The sequence below is a fragment of the Ornithorhynchus anatinus genome, chromosome X1, assembly GCF_004115215.2.
Source record: "Ornithorhynchus anatinus isolate Pmale09 chromosome X1, mOrnAna1.pri.v4, whole genome shotgun sequence".
In the NCBI taxonomy this organism is placed as follows: Eukaryota; Metazoa; Chordata; class Mammalia; order Monotremata; family Ornithorhynchidae; genus Ornithorhynchus; species Ornithorhynchus anatinus.
Window position 1 is genome coordinate 41,810,324 of NC_041749.1, and position 13,061 is coordinate 41,823,384.

At 49.2% G+C, this 13,061-nt stretch overlaps 1 protein-coding gene across 2 annotated transcripts in view; it reads left to right on the forward strand.

The window, feature by feature from the left end:
* The first annotated feature begins 983 nt into the window (after positions 1 to 983).
* FNIP1 (folliculin interacting protein 1) overlaps positions 984 to 13,061 on the forward strand; it is a 126,540-nt gene continuing 114,462 nt past the window's right edge. The window contains exon 1 of one of the 2 annotated variants that reach the window (XM_029050282.2): positions 984 to 1,132. In XM_029050282.2, the coding sequence (XP_028906115.1) occupies positions 1,044 to 1,132 (89 nt within the window). In that variant the 5' untranslated portion in view covers positions 984 to 1,043. The remainder of the gene's footprint in view (positions 1,133 to 13,061) is intronic. The other variant, XM_029050281.2, reaches the window with a different exon arrangement.

Below are 13,061 nucleotides of genomic sequence, written 5' to 3' on the forward strand. Positions count from 1 at the left end.
GCCCCCGGCGCCAGACCACGCCCACCGGCCCTAGACCACGCCCCATCGGCAACAGGCCCCGCCCACCAGACTCCAAGCCCCGCCCCCTCCCGGTCGGGCCCCGCCCCCCGGCCCCTCCAGCCATCGAGGCCACGCCATCTCCTGCACGGAGACCACGCCCATCGGCCCTAGACCCCGCCCCTCCTGGAGTCTGGGCCCCGCCCATCGGGTACGGGGCCCCGCCCACAGGCTCCGGGCCCCGTCCCTCTGGCCCCAGGCGCCGCCCCGCCTGCGCCCCCGACTGATCCAGGTCCCGCCCCCTCCCGCCCCCTGGCCCCAGACCCCGCCCCTCCCCTCCTCCAGGCCCCGCTCCCTGCTCCCAGACCCCGCCCCCTGGCTCTAGACCCCGCCCCCTCCACCCGGTCCCCGCCCACCCGACCTAGGCCCCTCCCCTCCCCGGCTCCAGGCCCCGCCCCCTCCTGCCCAGGCCCCGCCCCCTGGCCCTAGACCCCGCCTTTCCCACCTCCGGGCCCCGCCCCTCCGCGCAGGCCCCGCCCCCCGATCCCAGACCCCGCCCACTACGCCTAGGCCCCGGCCCCATTGGACCCAGGCCCCGCCCCCTCCCTGGTCCCCCCGGCCCGGTGGTGGCGTCGTTGGCGGCTGTGCGGCTGCGCGGTGTCGGCGCGGCGTTCGGGCGCCGCCCCCGCCGCTCCCCGGGCGCCCTCCCCCCCGGCCCCCCCCTGGCCCCGGCCCCGCCCCCGAGGTCACGTGAGCCTTCCCGGGCGCCAATGTGGGGTTCCCGGCCCGGCCCGTCCCCCCCCCCCCTCCGCCAGTTTGAAGTGACTAATTTCTGTCATATGACCGGGACGCCCATGGAGGAGGCGGCGGCGGCGGCGGCTTCGCGGAACTAGGTGCGCGGCGCCCGCCGCTGCCGCTGCCGCCCGGGACCGAGCGGGCGGGCGGGACACGGACCCACCGACCGACCGACCGACCGACCGACCCACGGACGGACGGACCCCCCCCGGGTCCCGAGGGAGGGGGTCCCTCCCCTCCTCCGCCCCAAGATGCCCCCCACCCTCTTCCAGAAGCTGTTCAACAAAAGGAGCGGGCTCGTGTCCCCCGGCCGCGACGCCCGCGACGACGCCGTCTTCAGGTACCCGGCCCCTCTCCCCCTTCCCGATCCCTCCTCCTCCCCCTCCTCCTTCCCTTCCCGGCCCCACCAAGTTGGGCCGGAGGGACCGTGTGGCGTGGCCTTCTTGGCCGCCCCCGTGGCCGCCGCCGACCTTCTGCCTCTCCCTTCTCGGGGCCCGCGGGGATCGATGAGATCGATCGGTGGGCCATCGGCGGGATCGATTGATGGGGGATCGACGAGGTCGATCGAGGGAGGGGGGGGGAGAGGGGGAGATCGATGGCATCGACTGATGGGGATCCGAGGGATCGATCGGTGGGGGAATCGGTGAGATCGAGCGATGGGGGAAAAATCAACGGGATCGATCGGTGAGGGGGGGGGTCAATGAGATCGATGGACGGGGGATGAAAGGGATCGATCGATGGGGGACCGATGGGTTCGACTGATGGGGATCAAAGGGATCGAGCGATGGGGGATCAACGGGATCGATCGATGGGGGGGGCGGGGAGGTCAATGAGATCGATGGATGGGGATCGAGGGGATCTATCGGTGGGGGATCGAGGGGATCGAGCGGTGGGGGATCGAGGGGTTCGAGCGATGGGGATCGATCAGGTGGGGCTCGATGGGCTCGATCGATGGACATCCTGCAACCGAGGGAGCGGCGGCAGTGGTGGAAAAGCCCGCCGGGCTCAGCGGCCGGGGCAGCCCAAGACTGCGAGCTCGGGGTCGGCGGGGAAGAAGGGCTCCGCCGGGCCGGCACGGCCTGTCCTCGCCCCAGCGCTTAGCGCCCCGTTTTAGGCGCCGGACAAAGAAATAGGATTCCTGATCATGATGACGATCGGGAGGTCCGCGGCGGGAGGACCGGCTGCCGGGTGCAGAGCGCTGGACTAAGCGCTCGGGAGAGTCCCAGATGGTGAGCTCGTTGGGGGCGGGGAATGTCTGATGTCTGTATGGTGTCGTCTCCCGAACGCTTAGTACAGTGCTTTGCCCTCAATAAAGAGGATTGATGATGATGGGTGGGTCTGCGGGATTCGTGGAACGTTTGCCGTGTGCGGAACTCTGTACTGAGCGCTCGGGAGAGTCCACGACCGTGAGCTCGTTGTGGTGGGGGGCAATGGTGTCCTCTCCCAAGCGCTCAGTCCAGCGCCCTGCACACAGTAAGCGCTCACTAAGTAGGAGTCATCATCATCATCGGTAGGTCAGCGGGATGGGTGGAACGTTTGCAGTGTGCAGAACGCTGGACTAAGCGCTCGGGAGAGTCCCAGGGAGGAGATTTAGTGGGCCCGCCCTTTGCCCTCGGCCCCCGAGCTTCCAAGGTGGAGCTGCTCGCCCCGGCCCTGGGCTAGCGGAGGGATTGGGGTGGTAGCCCAACGGGGTCCCCCGGGGGGGGGGAGAGAAGATAAGGGGTGTCGGTGGTGGGCCCTGGTGCCAGCCCTTCTGCAGCGCAGCTGGGTGGGTGCACACCCTGGCTTAGGCTAGAAGGACCGGCTGCCGGGTCGGGACCATCTGGGCATCTCTGCGCGTCGATCTCATTTTCATCACCTTCCTGTTTGCAAAGAAAGTCGGGTGGTGATAGAAGCAGAAGGGGCCTTGCGGTTACTACTCCAGCCGACGAGTTCTGCTTCCTTCGAACGGGCCCCTTTATGGCCATTCCCCTTTCGCTCGACAGAAAACGGCCTGTTGGCTCCCTTCTCCCCCCTCCCCAACCCCGCCTCTGTCCTCATTAAAAGGTCACCTCTTCACTCCCCCCCCCCCCCCGTGTGCTCATCCATCTATCCGTCCTTCCATCTTTCCATCCGTCCTTCCACCCAGCCATCCTTTCACCTGTCTGTCCTTCCGTCCGTCCACCCGTCCGTCTGTCAACCTATCCACCCGTCTTCCCGTCCGTCCTTCCACCCATCCGTCCTTCCGCCCATCCGTCCTTCCACCTGTCTGTGCCTCCTTCCGTCGTCCACCCGCCCATCTGTCAACCTATCCACCCGATCTGCCCGTCCGTCCATCTTCCCATCCGTCTGCCCACCCATCCATCCACCTGCCCGTCCATCCATCCACCCATCCATCCACCCATCCATCCATCCATCCATCCATCCATCCATCCATCCATCCATCCATCTTCCCCGCGAGATTCCCCCCAGCCCCCTGCTTGGATTAATGCATTGAGTTGCATTTTGGAATGTGAGAGACCCAGTAAGCCTCTTAAGGAGAGAGAAAAATAAAACCCTCCAAAATCCCTTCTTCTGTCCTGGAAATTAGGGTGTGGGGGAAGAAATTATTCAACAGTGAGACCTTAATGTGAGCAAAGGAGAAATGAGAAATGCTTGAGCTGCCAGTAACAGTCTAAGGTTACTACTGAATCTGTCATGATCTAACCGCAGCAGACGCTGATCACGTCAAATATGCCAAACACAATACTGGGAATGAAAGGAACTTTTCCCCCAGAACAACTCATTTTGAGGAAATCAAACCAGTGAATCTTTCGAGATCAGATAGAGGTTTGTAAAAGAAACTCGGATGCAAAATATCCTAATTTTTTTTTTTTGTATTTTGGATCGTGGTACCTATTTGGAAGTGAAATGGATTTTTTTAGTTGGTGAGAGAATGCCAGTTTACAAAGGTACAGTTTAATGAACTGAAATCAGGACTTGTGTTAAATTTACTAGGAAATGGCTTTATACTTCTCTGATGTGAGACTTCAGTTTTGCAAATGTGGCAATTTACAAAATGCTCCAAGTTTTGTATTGGATCATCAAGCAGATATGGTAGAAAATGCCAACTTTTTGTATTAGAGTGAGAACTCATGAACTTTGCTTTTAGAGATTTTTGGGACAGAAGAGTGTGGGAACTGTGAATAGCTACAGAAATGACTTAATTTAACTTTTCTGATCTTTTTCCTTTGTCTTTCAGAAAGTTAGTTGCCTTTCACATTATTTTCAGTTTTGTTTGGGAATGTATTTTAACAGTTCCTTCAGCATCAATATTTGGAACCAAATTTCAGACTTCACTCTGAGAAACATTATCTGTCAAAGCCATATATAGTCTAGACTGTAAACTCATTGTGGACAGGGCATGTGTCTGCCAACTCAGTTGAAGTGTCCTCTCCTGAGCGGTTAATACAGTGCTGTGCACACAGTACGCACCTCGGTAAATACCACTGATGACAAAATAGTCTTCTTCCAGTGAAGAACTCAAAGCATTGTATTGAGAATTTGAAACTTAGAATGCCCAAGGAAGAATTCGGAGAGCCTTAAGAGTAGGCCACTGACCAGCCTTTTTCTCCTGTCACCAGCACCGAGTGACCTCATGTACTATCACTTAAGAATTTCTCGTACACGTGGAAATCACCTCCATAAAACAGTGTCAGGTGGGAATGATTTTACACTGGATAGACTGCCGGAAGAACTCGTTCCCTAATGGGAGAGCCTTTGCCTTTTTTCATTTTCATCTCCAAATTCCCTTTTCCTTTACAGCCTAAATGAATTAAATTTCCTAAAAGTTAATGAGGTCGAAGCCTAGAATTAGAGAAATCAAAAGCCAGGGTTCCCCGGCAATGCAAACTGGGAATATTGGCATTCCGCCCAAGTGAACGAAGGCCTGAAAGTTAGGGGTGAGCCTCGGCAACCACGGTGTCTTGCCCAAGTTATTCAGATAACCCAGCCGCCACTTCTCCAGCCGGCAGAGAAGAGGAGGCTTGTTGCATAGAGCCCACGGGAGGTGGAATCTGGGAAGCAAGCAAAATCGCATGAAGAAGGGGTTTGAGGAGATGAGGCAGGTAGTGTAGGAAGCAGCGGGAAGTCAGTGCTACAGTTCTACCATTAAACCTCAAATTTAGAATTCATTTTCCCTGGTCTTTTCATCTAAATGCTTAAGATTTAGGAAAAGATTAAAGGGCTTCCCTTACTCGACTGCTGGAGACTACTCTCCCAAGCGCTTAGTACTGTGCTCTGTACATAGTGAGTGCTCAAATATCAGTGCTTAATTGATTGATTAGACTTTTTATTGGAAATGGGGCTTTAGTGCAAAAATCAGCGTCTGTACTCCGTACACAAGGGGGTGTAATAGGGATGGTTTAATTAAAAAAACCAAACAGAAATGGAAGGGAAAAGGAAATAATTTATCCTTTCAGCATCAATAATGCTGTGCCAAAACTAAGTTTGTTTTGAATTTTTTTCTCTAAGATATTTAATAATTCATTTACCTGCACAAGAGATTTGGTCATATTCTGATATTTTATTTGTAACATTTACTCTAGCAGAACTGTCTTTTGGAATGTCTTAAGAGAACTCATTAATGAAACTACCTTATAGAAACCCACTCGTAATGAACAGAGACAAAAACCTTGCAGCTGATCTTAACAAAATGTGTTAATTGGCCTTCAATTAATTACAGTTCTTAGGACCCTGTTTTAACAGTAACCCCCCCTCCCAAACTAAACAGTTAAAAACCCAAAAATTGTAAACCCTAATCTTCAAATAGAATAGTATCCTATAGGATGTGTAGTGAATTTCAAACAAGAAATAGTATATATTTCTAATGTTTCCCAATTTGCCATTAGGTAATAAGAATTTATCATTTCAAACCTTCCTTAGAAGGTAATAATCTTACTATAATAATTATAGTATTTAAGTGCTTATTATTGCCAAGCACTGTACTAAACGCTGTGCTTACAGTGCAGTTAGATCAGGTATGGGCCTCGTCCATGAGGCTCACAGTCTGAGGAGGGAGAAGAGGTGTTAATCCCCATTTTGCAGGTGATGAAAGTGAGGCCCAGAGAGCCTGAGTGATTTGCCCAAGGTCACCTAGCAGGTAAGTGGCGGAGCCGAGATTAGAACCTTAACTCTTCCTGTCTCCCAGTTGACCGTAGCTATCGTCTAATATTTTATTTAGTGGCATAACTAAAAGTTACTGAATTCAGATTTTTTTAAAATCAAAATGACACTCATAGAAAGGAAAGTGAGAATTGAATAGCTCTTGAACTATGTAAATACAGATTACTAATACGTTACCATTAATAGCCATGCGGGTCATGAATTTTACCCTAACGTTTACTAGTAATTGTATTCAGAAATAATTTGTGACATGGTATCAGTTAAAGGGGGAAAACACTTCATTAGCAGAGCCTGTAACTCTTAATTTCAAAATTACTAGAATGGATTTTGAAATATTTTTCATTTTTTTAGAGGAACAAAAATTTCCATTGAGCTTAATCTTCATGCTCCCTTGTTTCTCTGAAGTACTGTGAAAATTGGAGTGTTCCTGTAGACTGAGTATAGGCATTGCATTAAAACGTTTGTATCGGTGTCCCTTCCAGGTCCCACAGTTTGGTCAAGCATCCATTCATACGTATCGAGTGTTTACTGTGTGCAGAGCACTGTACTAAGCACTTGGGAGACCCCAATATAACAATAAACAGACACATTCCCGGCTCACAACGAGTTTACAGTCTAGTGGTAACGTGGTCTGCCCTGTGCCAGGATGGAGGCTTTGTGACTGGATTTGGCTTGAAGGATCCAGAACCCTAAGAACCGGTGCCAGAGAAACGACTGCTGGTCCTGGGACTTTCGGCAGGTAGGGAAATGGCTCTTCCGCAGCCCACCTTTGTAGCCTCAGTTCATTCAGTCGTATGTATTGAGCGCTTACTTTATGCAGAGTATTTTACTAAGCACTTGGAAAGTTCAATATGGCAACAGATAGAGACAATCCCTACCCAACAACGGACTCAGAGTCTAGAAGGGTTAGACAGACAACAAAACAAGTCCCCAGGCATCAATACCATCAAAATAGATAAATAGAATGATAGATATATACACACTGGAATTGCAGCTCATCCAGCTGCTCTCCACCTTCCATCTAGGATTCTAGCCTCTGGCAGGGTGAGCTCCCCCCAACTCCCAGGGACCCCACCTTCGTGGATCACATGCCAGCTCTGGTCCGAGCTTCCCGGTCTCCCCACGGAGCCACAGTCGTGGAGGTGCCAGCTCAGTCCTTGGTGTAGCCCCACCTCTGAGGTTGTAGCACAACTCCCCAGACGGTGAGTGCGACGCCAAAGTACGATTGATTACAAACAGTCGATCCCAAGACTGGAGCAACTGCTGCAACCCAGGGAATCCATTCAGTCTTGTTTATTGAGCGCTTATTGTTTGCAAAGCACTGTCCTAAGCACTTGAGAGAGTACAGGGAAGAGGCTGGCTTAGTGGCTAGAGCCCAGGTTTGGGAGTCAGGAAGTCATGGGTTCCAATTCCAGCTCTGCCACTTGTCTGCTGTGTGACCTTGGGCAAGTCACTTCACGTCGTCGGGTCTCAGTTACTGGGCCTCAGTTACCTCACCTTGGGAAGCAGCGTGGCTCAGTGGAAAGAGCATGGGCTTTGGAGTCAGGGCTCATGAGTTCGAATCCCAGCTCTGCCACTTGTCGGCTGTGTGACTGTGGGCAAGTCACTTAACTTCTCTGTGCCTCAGTTCCCTCATCTGTAAAATGGGGATGAAGACTGTGAGCCCCACGTGGGACAACCTGATTCCCCTATGTCTACCCCAGCGCTTAGAACAGTGCTCGGCACATAGTAAGCGCTTAACAAATACCAACATTATTATTAAAATGAGGATTAAGACTGTGAGCCCATGTGGGACTAGGGACTGTGTCCTAACCGATTTGGAAGTATTCCCCCCCAGCGCTTAGTACAGGGTCAGGCACATGGTAAGTGCTTAATAAATACCGTAATTATTATAATTATTATTCACCGATGTTGGAGCCAGTTCTTACGGTTCTGGATTCTTCAAGCTAAATCCAGCCACAAAGCCCCCATGCTGGCACGGGACAGACCCCTTCCATGGCATCGCTTGTTAGCAGATTCTAAAACTTTTCTGAAGGATTGCATGATGTAAATGCCTCTTAATTGTTAAAAAAAGTTTAGGATAGTTTTGTAATGTTTCCATTAGCCGGGGCATTATAGTAATCGCAGAAATTGCCACAGGTTCGTGTTATTCAGGATAAGGTGACCTGCATTTTAATATCGCAGCACCCTTTTTCTTTTTTTTTCCTCTCTGATTTTATCATCACAGTTTGCAAGTTTTGAATCTGCTGGCTCAGTTTCTTTCTGGAGAAGGGGTTTTTTTTTGGTTCTAATTTCAAAAACAAAACATAAAAAACTTTGGATGTGAGTCATTTACACTTAGTAAATCATTTGAATTGTTTTAGAGGTTAACATCTGAGAGGTAGCTGGGCTATCTGGTAGAAGAACGGATTTAGTTAAACAAGAGTTAACCGACCATTGGAAATTTTCCAGATGTGACCTTGTAATCTGGTTATGTCTCTTCTGTTTTCTCATCTGGAACTATTATTAAGAAGAGTCATATTTAATTGGTCAGTATTTTCATTTGGTTTAAGTTTTATCCATTCAGTTGAACATTTTCCAGGCCACTATAAGTAAAGGGATGAATTGAGAATATTTTCATCATGTCTCCCTGTTGCATCAGTCCATTTTGGGTGAGTTTTGCATTTTATGCAGCACAGTATTCTACCAGTAATTTCCAGAGCCTGAAGAGCTAGAAAGTCATTCAGGCGTCTCCCTGATAATTATGCAATGAACTAGGATTGAATTTGTTGTAACTCGGGTCCCAAAAGGCTTCGGCCACGGAGGAGACCTCTCCCCAGCCATGCTGAAGATCGACTTTGGGGTTTGTAAGTTAACCAATGTACTCCGTTTCCATTCTCAAGATTCCTTCTTTTGTGAAAACTTTCTAAGATGACATTTCTAATGATGCTGTCTACCAAAGGTGTGTTTATGATTTTTTCTTTTTAGTAGAAAATATAGTTTTTTCTCTCTCTCTTGGAGAAAGCCTCTTTTAAAGTCCAAGCTAACAGCAGCAGGACCTAAAACCATTACGGCGTGCCTCCAAGCATCCAGTTACCAATTTATAAGACAGAATACTGAGCTGCCTGCACCTTTGGCCTGACCCAATAATGGCAGAGTTTATATATGGATGAAAATAATGGCGTCATTTGCCGCAAGTGCTGCCTCAGCCTGCCCCAGTATTCCTAGGTTATGGTGCCCACCTGACCAGGATATACTGGGATTTTGCTCGCCTCCTCTCCCCCCTAAATCGCTTTCCCATTGTTGGCATGAATGGCCTCGGGATGATTCCTGAAGTCCACCCAGGCTGGCTGCGGTTAGAGTTGCAGAGTGCCCAGCTCTCACCTCCTTTAGACAGTCAATAAATAGTCTTTGGGGACTCTCTGCACAGTAATAACAATAACAGTTCATTCATTAGTATTTATTGAGCGCTTACTATGTGCAGAGCACTGTTCTAAGTGCTTGGAATGTACAATTAGGCAACAGATAGATACAATCCCTGCCCAATGACAGGCTTATAGTCTTGTGATATTGGGTCTGTGCTTATTAAGTGCCAAACACTAGGGTAATAATAATTGTGGTATTTGTTAATATTTGTTAAACACTTATAAGAATTTAGAACATAGTCCTTGTCCCACGTGGGGTTCACAGGCTAACTACAAGGGAGGAGAAGTAACGGATTCCCATTTTAAGAGGAGAAGCTGAGTGACTAGCCTGGTGTAGTGGATAGAACACAGGGCTGGGAGTCAGAAGGACATGGGTTTGAATCCCAGCTCCGCCTCTTGTCTGCTTTGGACTTTGGACAAGTCACTTCACTTGTCTGTGCCTCAGTTACCTCATCTGTAAAATGGGGGTTGAGACTGTGAGCCCCACATGGGACAGGGACTGTGACCTACTCGATTTGCTTATATCCACCCCAGCGCTTAGTATGGTGCCTGTCACATAGTAAGCACTTAACAAATACCACGTTATAAAATCATACCACAGGCAAGTGGTGCTGCCGTGATTAGATCCTGGGTCTGTGCTCTTTCCACTAGGCTACGCTGCTTCTTAGTTCTGTAATGTACTAGGCGTTTGGGAAGGTACAGTAGAATTAGTAGACATGATACCCGTTCTTGAGAAGCTTATAGTCTCGTTGGGGAGACAGACCCTAAAATAAATTATAGGCAGGAGGAAGCAATAGAGATGTCCATAAGGGTCAGGTGACACAAAGTGTTGAAATGGCAGTTGGGAGGAAAACAGCATGTGGGGATGAGAGTTTAATGAGCGAAGAGATGTGAGACAATGTGGTTTCAGAAGAGCCTTGAAGATGGGAAAAGCAGAGGTCCGCCAGTTACGAAGGGAGAGGGAGTCCCAGACAGAAGGAAAGATGTGAGCAAGACAGGCAAGAATGAGGCACAGTAAGTAGGTTGGCATGAAAGGAACCAAAAGTGTAAGCTGAGGCGAGGGGGTGGGGGAATAGTGGGAGAGAAGAAAGGATAAGTAAGGGACAGAGCTGATTGAGTGACCTCAGGTTCAAATAAATCCAGTCTAGGTTTTGCCAGCTGAACCATGTTGAGTAAAACTTCAGTGGAACAGCTAGGGCCTTAAATAAGATTCTCATTTCAGTGAGGGGGGAAAAACAGAGCCCGATAATGTTAATAGTGCTACAGATATGGAAAAGCACTTAGTTGTAGGAAAAACTTTGAGTATAACCTCATTACCACATGAGAGAGATTCCCGGCTGCCTATTACAGTATTTTCCTCTGCTGCTGTTACTCCCACCACTTTCCAGGAGTGGTCGAACCACACACACATACACACTCACAAACCCTCCTCCCCCACCCCACCCCCAATTTCCCCCCATCCCCTCGCTCTCCCCATTTGTAAAATAGGGATTAAGACTGTGAGCCCCGTGTGGGACAGGGACCGTGTCCAACCTGATAAGCTTGTGTCTATCCCAGTGCTTAGTACAGTGCCTGGTACATAGTAAATGCTTAAGTACCAGTCAATAACAAAAAAAGGGAAAACGAGTGTGCACAAATGCAGGTTTTTATGTAAAGTGAGTCCCGATTTTCAGAAGACAATGCCAAAGCAGTGACACAACTAAAACTGACAGATTCCAGGCTGGACTACACAACTGCCTTTTGATATATATTTTAACTTCACCCAGCTTGTCTTCAGAAATCCCAAATGCCAAATACCAGCCATCACCCTGAGAAGATGTGGCTTAAAGCTAGATTCAAACTTGATCCAGATGGAGATTAATGGGGGGGGGGGGGGGGCAGGAAGAGGGGGAAGCAAATGAAAAGCAAATAAAACACTTTTTTTCATCAAGTGCTTTGATGCTGTAAGGTGAGTGAGCTTCTGTTAAACTCAGGATGACATAGGCTGTTAAGTTTTGTTGAAACCTCATCGAGAAAATGTGGAGGCCAACCATTTACATTAAAACGAATGCTAAAAGGAAATTTAAAAATTGCTCATTTGCCTGTTGGCCTGCTAGTACTCTTGGCCTAGACCCCAGGGGCTGCCCTGAACCCCCATTGACTTGCCAGTTTCTCTAGCTAAAGGAAGTGGTGACGTGTAGTGAAAATTCTCTCCTTCCCCTGCCCCCTCCTTTCTGCCTCTTGCTGCAGTCCCAGATCATAGTCTCCCCTATAAGACTATATCCGGGAGGTTCTGACCCAAGGGCGCGGAGGAGTTAGAGAAGCCTGTGGAAGAAGACCGAGGTGAGGATAAAAAGTGGCTCTAGTAGAAAGAACATGGAACTGGCAGTCAGTAGACCCCATTTTGAGTCCCATTTCTGGCTGGCCTATTGGGTGACCTTGGGCAAGTCAATGACCCTCCCTGGCCTTTAGTTTTCTCATCTGTAAAAGAGCCATAAGGTAGATTGTGAATCCCATGTGGGAGAAGGGACCATGTTCAATCTTATCCCCTGTAACTGTCCCAGGATCTAGCCCCTAGTAATCATTTAATGAAGGCCATAATTATAGGAGACAGAGTTTGATAGTTGCTCCCCACTCCCTCCTCTCCTTTTAGTTCTCAGAATTGTACTTTAATACCTGTCAACCTTTTTTAAGTTTTCAAAGAAGGCCGAGACCATGAGAACCCAAATTCCCAATTTATTATCGACCCAGTGGGAAGTTGTTAAGCTCTGATGTCTTGTGAGAATGAAGCTGAAATGCTGTTCTGTATTTTTTGAGACTATTTTCCTGAAGTGTATAATAAATCAGTGCTATTTATGGAGCACTTACTGTGTGCAGAACACTGTACTAAACGCTTGGTAAAGTTCAGTACAATTGAGTTGGTAGACACGTTCCCTGCCCGCAAAGAGTTTACAGCCTAGATGGTGGGTTTTATGTGAACTCTTGTGCACTCTAGGATTCACCTAACCATGCCCCCTTTTAGTTAAATTGAAAATAAGATCATGGATGGTAAATCCCTCTTTACAGACAAAATATTTCTTGATTTTGTTTAACCCCTCTGCCTTGTGTAAAGGATTACGGGTCACTGTAATGGGTCGACAGAAGCTCTGCGGTTTTTGGAGTGACCATAGAGGGAGTCAAGGCATTGGCCTTTGGTCGCTCTATTTGCCACTGTGAGTTGCCCAGGAAACTTCCACAGATTGGGCACGCCACTGCCCAGAACATTTCAAATCTCTGCTCTGGTTTTTGCTCACCTGCAGAAACCTTTCTGATTTCTCTCAGGGAACAAACAAAACTTGCAATTCTGCCCCTTGATTTCCTTTCGAATTCTCACCTCTGGTTTTGCATCACCTCGGACAGCCCCCAATCCACTCCCCTTAGCTGTAGGGACTGAACCTTGGGTCATCCAGTAGACACTCTATTGTTGGAATTATCTGCCCTGTAACAGTTTTGCAAGCAGGAACTTGTCATTGGACTTAATTAGCTCTTCTGGGCTTCTCGGCCCCTGGGGATTGTGAGGTCAATTCTCAGGATCCCAACCCATCTTAACTCTTTCCTGTAAGTTACGATTTCAACGGGACTTGATCTGGAGAAAGTAGAACTGTAGATGAGAAGCAGGTAGAATCAAGGTAGAGATTTGTTTGCAAGTATCACGGTAGTGTTAGGCAGCAGTCACGAGGCTCTTGGATCTATCGAATTATAATT